A 9,945-nucleotide genomic window follows, 5' to 3' on the forward strand; every position below is an offset into this window, starting at 1 on the left:
CTTTAGACCTGATAAGGTATCTACCATATGAAGAGGAGTACCTGTGGCACCTTAGAGACCAACAAATTTATTCAAGCACAAGCATACTCTGAAATCTACCCTATGAAAGCTTCCTTGGAGATATCTTAATACATTAATACATTGAAGAGGTACAGGTTTCAGAGTAACAGCCGTGTTAGTCTGTATTCGCAAAAAGAAAAGGAGTACTTGTGGCACCTTAGAGACTAACCAATTTATTTGAGCATGAGCTTTCGTGAGCTACAGCTCACTTCATCGAATGCATACACTGGAAACTGCAGCAGATATTATATACACAGAGAGATCATGAAACAATACCTCCTCCCACCCCACTGTCCTGCTGGTAATAGCTTATCTAAAGTGATCATCAAGTAGTATTTAAATAAAATACAAAAAACCAACAGTGAATCTCACAGCAAAATATAAATGAGCCAGACTAACCAATACTTTATCTTTGGATTTTATTGTAGGCAACTTTACACCTGATTAATTCTATGGAGTTTCCAAATATCATTATGATGGGACCCCAGACTGACAGGAGTCTAAGATAACAAAGACTTTGCAAGGCTGGATCAATGATAATAGTAAATAGAAAAGTACATATGGATTAGTCTGGGTGGGATGAGTTCAGATGAGTATGGTGTTATTTTGCAGAAGGCTTCCCAGAAGCACATTTCCAGGAACATCTATATTTTTAACATTGTCATTTAACCACACTTGGTTGAGCAAGGGATTATTTATTTTTGCATGTTAATTTGTTAAAACAAAAACAAACAAACAAAAAGGGAAATACCCTACCCTTTCATGGTACTTGGTATTAAAGAAATCTCAAAGGACTGGGTGGTGTTTTTCAGGGTGGGGAGTTAAAATGTTATACTTTTTTTAAAAATTGCCTATCTAATTTGTCTATACACTTTGGGTCTTTTAAAAGGTATCCCCCAATAATTGGCTGGCTAGCACAAAAATACATTTAAAATGTAGCACTAGTGTATAAATATTAAAAAGTAAAGTGCACTAGCCAGTCTGCTATGCACACACATATGTAGTTTTGTCCATGTCATACTTGTTCCACCACAGACTATCAGGGCCTCTCATATAAATCTGTCTTCCATTCCTTTCTAATTTGGCAAAACATAGTAGTTCCTCCAGGTCAGTCACTACTGTGATTGGCCTGATCCTGAAAGCCCTTGCTCAAGGTTACAAGAGTAATCCTACTGATGTAGCTATTTGTTTTTCACGTGAATAAGAGCTGCAGGCCCTATTTTGGACCATCTCTTAGAATTACCATTGTATGCTTAAATGTAGGAAGCTGATTTCCCAAAAATTAACACTGTATTTTAGATGCATGAATAAATCTGAAAATGAATCCTATGGTCAGTATATATTAGTGCTGTCAGATTAAATAAAATAGAAGCAGACCCACCCAGGGAGTAGTTGAAGACACAGGGCACAATCTTGTTCCTGTTTGTGCCAGTAGCAAACTTCCTATGGTGAAATCCTGGCCCCACTGAAGTCACTCAGTAGGCGTTTTGCCATTGACTTCAGTGGAGCCAGGATTTCACTCCTAGTCATTTAAACTGGATCATGATGGAGTGTCTATAGTAGTAACAGTTTTAACCAGAGCAGGGCAAGTACAGGAGCTTCTGTAACAAGGGTCAGGCAGCAGCACTAAAACGCAACACAGTGTGAAATCCTGACGGCAACCAAGTCCATTGAAGTCAATGGGAATTTTGCCATGAGCACAGGATTTCACCCATTGTGTGCACACTGCAAGGTTCAACACTTTGTTGGCTGCTGGGTGGTTTGGCAGGGTACTGAGTTTCTCCCGGTTAGGAATCTTAAACTCTCAAGTCACTTCCCTAAAAAGGTGCTCTCCAAGCCGAGACTATTAAACCAGCCCAGACTGAAAATCTATATAGGAGCCTATTCCAGGGCCCATGGAAGGGAAAGGTTTGAGTCAGGGTCTTGGAGATTAGTTGACATCCTGAATTTAGGAGGGAGGGAAGGAGGAAGGAAAGAAAGAGGCTGTGTTCACGGTTATGGCAAGTAAGGGATCCCAAGGTCTTGTGCAAGGAAGCAGAGTGAAAGCTGGTAGGTGTTTGGTTTTATTGGACCATACCTCATCATATTAATACTCGACCCCATTATCCACATGTAAGTGTCCGTATAAAATACTGTCGCTATGTAAGAGGGGATCGCATCATAAACACAGCAGGCAGTTACAAGCCTAGGCGACCCCGCGGAGCCAGCGTTAGTGCAAATCCTTCTCTGAGTCACAGGCCAGCCCAGCGAGTTCAAATGGGCAGCAAGAAAGCCCTGGAGTCTCTGTAGCCCACAAAGCAGGGCGCCTGCCAAAAGCCTGGCTCCCCCGCGTAGGTGCTGGCGGGGCTCAGGGCAGAGGCTGGCAGTGCTGGGAAGGCGAAGCTGGTGGGTAGGGCTTCCTGCCTGGGGAGGTGAGCCAGGAGCTGCTGCTGAGCCGGGTAGACATAGTGCAGGGGCAGAGTCCCGCCTCGGGCTCCGAAGGGGACGGGGCTGTAGAAGGGCTCCGGCCTTAGCTCCTGCAGCTGCCGCTTCAGCTTCATGCGCCGGTTCTGGAACCAAGTCTTGATCTGTGGGGAGGAGAAACACAGTCACCCAGGAGCCCCCAGAGAGCCCGGCCCAGCCTGCAGCCAGCCGCCAGGCCCGCTCACCTGCACTTCGGACAGCTGCATCTTGGCGGCCAGCTTGCGCCGCTCGGCCGAGCCCAGGTACTTGTGGCGCTTGAAGGAGCTTTCCAGGGTGCTGATCTGCTCCACGCTGAAGGCGGTGCGCAAGCGGCGACTGCCCCTGGCGCCGGGCTCCTCCGGGGACTGGCACTCCGACCGGCCGCTCTCCCAGTCGGAACCGGACTCCGCGGCGCTCCACGCCCGCTTGGCTGCGGCGGGTGCTGCAGCTGGGCACAGAGAGGAACCAGGTCAGCCCCGCTCAGAGCACTCCAGTGGTTGGAGACCTAGAAGGGGCTGCAGGGCTCACGCTTCCTCGGCCATTATACACCACTAAAGGACGCAGCGGCGCACAGATGACTTAGGCTTTTCCTGGCACGCAAATCAGCAGTTTTCCGGGGCGATTATTATCTCCTAAATGGAAGTTAGGCACCCAACCCTCTCAAAGCTGCGGCTCAGCTAGTGCCTGGCCCCCACATAGCCCTTGGCCCCATAGGCGCTCCAAGCCTGTTACCAAGGTGAAACCATAGGACTCCTCTTGGAGGCTGGTATAGGGAGATCAGATGACTTGCCCAGTGTCAGATCTGGAACCAGTGGTAAACGGGGAAATTGAACTCAAGAGTCCCGACCCCCGTCCTATGCCCGGCCACCTAGACCATCCCCAGGGTCCAATCCCAACTCTACTGAAGTCAGCGGCAAAACCCGCACGGGCTTCAGTGGGGCCAGGATTTCACCCTTTGTGTCCCAATACGCTTAGCAAAGAATAATGCACAATTCTCCTCCCTCCACTCACTGTTACAAATACCGAAGAGATAACAAGGGCAAGCATTCATTGGGATGGTCTTTAAAGTACGATAGTACATGCAATTATAATCACCTATAGAGGAGGAAGAATCCAAAAGCTTCTCACTCCTGTGGTCCTTCTTAGAAGAGGTGTCCAGGGTCTTTATACCTTCACCCTTCTTCTCTGTTTGGCTTGCGGTTTGGTGCGGTTGTGGGTTTGTTCTGGAGTTGCAGACTGGATTTCCGAGTTGGGTGAGCAATCCATGTGATGCAAAAGTCCTGCTCTGAGTACCTTCTGCGTAGCTGCTGGGCCTTTGCTGTGGTTCATAGGTGCCCTGGCTGCTCTGGGAAAGCCACTCTACAGAGAAAGGGGCCTTAGTCATCCTGGCGGTCTTCTCTTTCAACACAAACTAGGGGAGGATGGATTTTTGAGCAGCAGAATCAGAGAATGCCTCTCTCTGGGTTGCTTCTTTTATAAAGGGAGCCCCAAGGAAAATGTTGTGTATGTAAACAAACATCAAAGGCCCAGATAAGTATCGTCTAATTGCCATCAGGTCTCCCCCACAAAAGATGTTGTTCACACATTTTCCAAAGCTCGGTTAGGGTTGGCTCCACAATGTCTGCCAATAGATTAGTGAACTCTGTTGTAAGTGATTTACAATACTTGTTACATCCTATCCCTATGTAAATGGCACTTATTGCTTGAACTCACAGAAGCTTCAAAAGACAATCGGGAATTTAAAGAGCTTTTCTCTAAAAGAATCAGGTGTTTAGAAATGTACTTTATTCAATTCATATTTTAAGAATACTATACTTGAGTGAATTGGTAATTTCTACTTTCTGCAGACAACGGAGTGGGAATTAAGATTTCCACAGGTCTAATTTAAATTTGAGATTTTACAAGTCCAGAAATTAGGTTTGTTACATTTTATATGTATATGTTTTTAACAGCTAATTATGAGCCATTGTTTTACTTGGACTGTTTTGACAGGGTGGAGCGGAACATGCTGCTTTATGGATATATAAGAAAAAGTCCCTGCCCCAAAGGGCTGGCAATCTAAAGCCTTGATTCTGGATTTGACTCTGTGCAGTCAGACTGCTGCACTCTCACAGAGCCCTATTGATTTCAATATGGGATCTGCCCCCACACAAAACAAATTGCAGGACTGGGGCTTTGGGGTGGGCCCAGTACACACATCTTATTGCTGGGCATAGTGCTTGCTTGCTACAACAGCCATTAGTATTTAGCTGTGGGATGAAATCCAATTTGACACACTCTTCATGCACAGGACTCCTTTTGACATCACTGGGATTACCACTTGCAGCAGCATCAGTCAGACTATACATTACAGATGTAGGAAGAGATGGTGTAGCTGGTGATCCCAGGATATTAGAGAAACAAGCTGGGTGAGATAATCTTTTACTGGGCCAACTGTGCTCTAGCAAAAGATATTACCTCACCCACCTTGAATGTCTAGACTCAGGAAAAGACATGAGGAAGGGAAGGGTGTGAAACTGGAGTGTTTAAGTAGGCCAGCTTCTTCTTGATTCTCATTTTCTATTATACAGATAATGTATATATTTTATGTAATTATGGATTTATTCTGTTTGTTCATTTTCATATCATATTAGTGTAATATGATTGATTTTAGATTTATATATGTACTATATAACTATGAAAGGACAATACCTGTCCTGGCTAAATCTCAGGCTTTGTATTCCATCCTCATCTGCATTGACCTCTCTCATGCTTTCACATTGTTGATTACATGCAGCTTCTTGACACCTTATCCTCCTTTGTCTTTCAAAACTGTTCTCTCCTCCTTCTATTCTTATCTCTCCCTTCAGACACTCCTTGGGCAGGATCTCTGTACTTCCCCTCTCCCACTGTTCTTGTCTTCTTGCTCTTTTATTTCTATACCCTCCTTCTGTGGGATCTCCTCTGGTCGCTCAATTTCAATAGCCATCCTCACTCCAGCATATCTTTCCACTTCCAATTTCTATATTAAATCCTGAAACTTGGCCTGTTACTCTGACACACTTGCTGGATTTCTCATCATTCACTTCAGTTTAACATCTCCTGGCCTTTCATTTCTGTCACTGTTGAGAATGCCACCATCTCCATCAATCAAATCTGTAAGGGAAGGGTTCATCTTCAATAATTCCTGCCCAGACCCTCATCATGTTGTATCTTATTTACTGCAACCTCCCTGAAATCTACAGCACACCCTCCAGTCCATTCAAAACAGTTGCTAGAAGCAGTCTCCTTTCCCAGTACTCCTGGCTCATCACCCCCCTTTTTGAATCCCTCCACTTAACTCACTGCATGAAGTTCAAACTTGACTTTTAAGACCCTTCACAGCTCTGCCCTTCCCTACTTGTTCACACTGTCCTACTACTCTGAAAACTGTCCTACTCTGCTCTGCTGGTTTGTCAGCATTTCACACAAATCTCTGTGTTTTCTTCCACACTGCTCCTTATGCAAGAAATTCCTATCCTGCACCACTCATTAAGGCTTCTACACTCTCCTTCAAATAACTCCTCAAGGCTCACCTCTTGCCGATGTCAGTTGTACCAATCAGTGCTGTCTCGATGGGGATCGTTGACATTTTATCTATTTAATATGCTATATATATAATTTACATATATATTTGACATTTAAAATGCTTTCTCTATTTGATTGCATCATTATCCCTACCTCACTTATCTCCTTAAACTGTAAACTCACTGGAGCAGGAACTGTGTCTTTGTACATGTTTTTAGATCATCTTCTAGTGCATTGGGGCAAGATTTTCATTGTGGCTTCTGTGGCAAAGTGCTGCAATCTAGCCCTCAACTCTTGGATTCCCCATCTTTTTACAGCCTGGATCATATTTACCCCATCTCTCACTTTAAAATTTACCAGTGCTACAACAAAGATGGGAACACAAAACTTGCTTGGCTAGGTGTATCTAACATAAGGAGGAGTGGATACCGGACCATAGCAAGGGCATTTTTATAGCAATTATTCTATTGAAGGTTGAATTAATTAGCATTTTTCTTGATTAAATGGATACATGATGTGCATAATGGCAAATGTAAATTATTGTGAAAGTGACTGAAAAAAGAAATAGAAAAAAATAAGTGGGAGGTTTTCCACAAAACCTTCAGGGCAAACAACAGCCTAGTATTGCTGTGGCCTGTGTTCTAGCTTAGGTAGGGATCTATGTAAGCATCATTTGCCATCTTCCATAATCTCCACTCAACTCATATTTAAAACTAGCTAGACTGAATCTGCCTCCTAAGAAAGGCTAACTGGAACAGTATTAAAATGCTTAAACCCAGACTACATTACAGCTTCAAACATAGGTAAAAATAGCACTGCTATTACATACACACTAAAGATGTTTATGAACATTTCTGTTGTAGACAGGGCTTTAGCATGTGTCTACATTAGTTTTCCCCAGACCCAGATTTCTCAGCTTCTGACAGCAATTGTGAGAATGGGTGCCAGCTACAGCTGGCCAAAATTCTTTGAAACCCAGTTCAATGAGAAATTGCCTTTTTCACAAACCAAGTATCTTCACATAACTATTATTTAAAATTCTTTAAAAGAGAAAACACCCTTATCTGTAAATTTTTGGTTTCCAGCCCCCTCCCTCTTTTTGCCTCCTTTCCCTCCTTCCTCCCTCACATTTCAGGTCTCACTATCCCCTTTTTTCCTTTTCCATCCCCCTTCTCAGTGGGGAAAAGCAAAAACAAAAAAGTTTTAAGAGATTTTTTCAATCCAAAAAATCAGAAAATGTCATTTTTCACTGTTGTATGAAGTGTTGTTGCAGCCATGTTGGTCCCAGAATGTTAAGAGCGCCTAGGTGGATGAGTGATGGATCTTGTGTTGTACCAACTGTTCCTTCTCTCTCACCAACAGAAGGTGGCCCGATAGAAGCTATTACCTCACCCACCTTGTCTCTCTAACATTTTTCACAAAACATACTCATTTTTCTGTCAGTTCTAGTGTCAACATTTAACCATGGTATTACATAAATCTGCTCAGAACATGAATGTAGGGAACTGTTAAGGGGAGGAGGAGGCTAGTACAGACAAGAATATGAGATGTCAACTGAGCTACAAATTATAGTATTGACATTGGGTCCCTTCATTAAGTTGTATTAATTCATGTGGACCAGAGGTGGCCTCTGTAAGTGAGGGTTGGGAAAGTGTGGACTGTTACTGTCTATTGTGTACCTGTCATGGGGATAATTAGTTTTCTTTGAGAGTCTCAGTAGGACACCTTCTTTCACTAGGACTACATTAACCTGAAAATTAAAAAGAAAAGTGTTGTATTTTTTTTTCTGGCATTACTCTTCATTTTAAATCTCTCTCTCTCCTTTTGAGTGATTCACCCTTATTGTGCATCACAAATGGGGCAAGTTAGGACATGAAGCTATTTAATCCATGGCCCAGTAAGAGAAATATTTCCATTTTCCAGACTCTGCATGTGTTTTATATGCAAGCCTTTTTCTTTTTAACCTGCCCATTGTCAAATAATGATTACAATGGTAAGTTGTTGGAGAGCACACAATGTATTGTATATTATATGGAATTAAAAGTTACAGCTGTCAGACTTTTAGCATCCACTGATGTATCTGGTTTGTTTTGTTTACAAATTTAAACACCAGTTATATTTATAAATGCAGTTTAAATCTATTAAAGGAACTGTTTCAGCCAAAAGATTGTGTGTTAAATGCAGTGTGCAAAGGGACACAAACTAGTCAGATGGAAGAAAAGTCGAATATTAAATACATTGTAATGCACATCCTATAGGAAGTGTGCTTACTTATCCTATTTATAGTTTGGATATCTTCCAGGTATAATGAATATTACAACAGTTAACAGCCACCTGCTGAACTTGTTGCTTATACCGTATTATTTTTTAAAAGTCACCGTGGTTCTATTTTTATTTCCTATTCGGCAGATGTTTGGCTCTTTTTGTGTGTGTACCAGGTGGCAACATTCCACTGCAACCTGTTTTGAATATTTAACTGGTGGCTTTTAGGACGGGACAGGAGATGGTTTCCATCAATTGACTTATCTTTATGCTCAGAATCCTTCTTGGGGCTTGATCCTGCTCCCCTTGGCGTTAATCGGAGTTCTGCCAGGTCTTCGAACGAGGGCAGGACTGGGTCCCTCCTTTATGCCCATCTCCGAGCTGCGTGGTCATTCTCCGGAGCGAGCAGGAACAAAAGCGCCACTCATGTTCATGGCGACGATTCCAATATTTCATGCAGATGGCCACATAATAGCCCATAGCTCTCTCCGGGACGTCGGCGCCGCCGCTGCTGAAAAATATTAGCAGCCAGCTTCCTTTTAGCCCTGCAGATCAAAGGCACTGACTGGGATCCACAATGCAAAGCCAAACCAAGGGCCCTTTTGTCTGGGGCTAAATGGGCGGCCTATAACTTACTACCTAGGACCTGGGTGCCCCATTCTCTGGCCTCGGAGGGCGGTGGGATCCTGGAGTGGAAGCAGCGGCTGCGCTAGAGGCGGACAGTTATAGGGGAGATCCCCCTCTTGGGGGCGCTTGCTGCAGGGTTACTGAGAGGATAGCAGCTGTTAAACTGCTGTAACACCACTCCAGTCTAAGCACAGGGCACCTGGAGGGGGATGGATAGCTCAGTGGTTTGAGCATTGGCGCGCTAAACCCAGGGTTGCAAGTTCAATCCTTGAGGGGGCCATTTAGGGATCTGGGGCAAAAATTGGGGATTGGTCCTGCTTTGAGCAGGGGGTGGGACTAGATGACCTCCTGAGGTCTCTTCCAACTCGGATATTCTATTCTATGAGCCCCCGCTTTGTCTTCCAACGCCGTTACCCTGAGGCTCCCTAGCAGTGGCTATTACCCCTGGACTACTAATCGGTTGATAATGTGGTGGGCCCAAGGACAACAGCCTCGGCCTTTGTTAGCTAATGGGCACCCCAGCCCACAGGCCCCCGCCCCGCTCAGGGCACTTCACGGGCTGCCCCCGGCTCCGCTGAGGTGCCAGGCTGACCTCTTTGATCTCGGCTGGGGTTGCAGCTTTGAAGGAGCCGCTCCCCGCTCCTCCCAGCCACAGCCAGGACTGGAGGGGGGAGGTGAAACCGCCTCCTCCTTGGAGCTGCGGAGCGCTACGCCAGCGCGATCGGGAGCTGGGGAAACCTTCCCTTGTCCCTTACCACGAGCAGCCCCAGGACCTCCCCTTGCAAAGGGCCCGGGGCCACGGGGGACCAGCTCGGCTGTGCCAGGTTTCCCACGCAGTCAGGCTGCAGAGGGGTTCAGCGAATTCCTCAGAGCTGCAGTGAGGCAAATAAAAGGGCACGTTCAGGCCAAATGCGAAGCCGTTCGTCTTCTTTTGTGCCTCTCCCCCTGCAAGCCCAGGGGCGTTGTCCATGCACACGGCGAACGAGCCCAGCATGGTGGGCAGCGGGT

General features: G+C 45.2%; 1 protein-coding gene across 1 annotated transcript; it reads right to left on the minus strand.

Annotated features, from left to right (window-relative positions):
* Window positions 1–462: 462 nt before the first annotated feature.
* LOC125640387 (uncharacterized) lies at window positions 463–8,791 on the minus strand. Its single transcript, XM_075130981.1, has 4 exons — window positions 7,728–8,791; window positions 3,598–4,123; window positions 2,709–2,950; window positions 463–2,627 (listed from the first exon to the last, which is right to left on the minus strand). The coding sequence occupies exons 2-4, from the start codon at window positions 3,884–3,886 to the stop codon at window positions 2,313–2,315; spliced, it is 846 nt and encodes a 281-aa protein (XP_074987082.1). The 5' UTR covers window positions 3,887–4,123; window positions 7,728–8,791; the 3' UTR covers window positions 463–2,312.
* Window positions 8,792–9,945: the final 1,154 nt, after the last annotated feature.

Source organism: Caretta caretta, chromosome 7 (assembly GCF_965140235.1).
Source record: "Caretta caretta isolate rCarCar2 chromosome 7, rCarCar1.hap1, whole genome shotgun sequence".
Classification (NCBI taxonomy): domain Eukaryota; kingdom Metazoa; phylum Chordata; order Testudines; family Cheloniidae; genus Caretta; species Caretta caretta.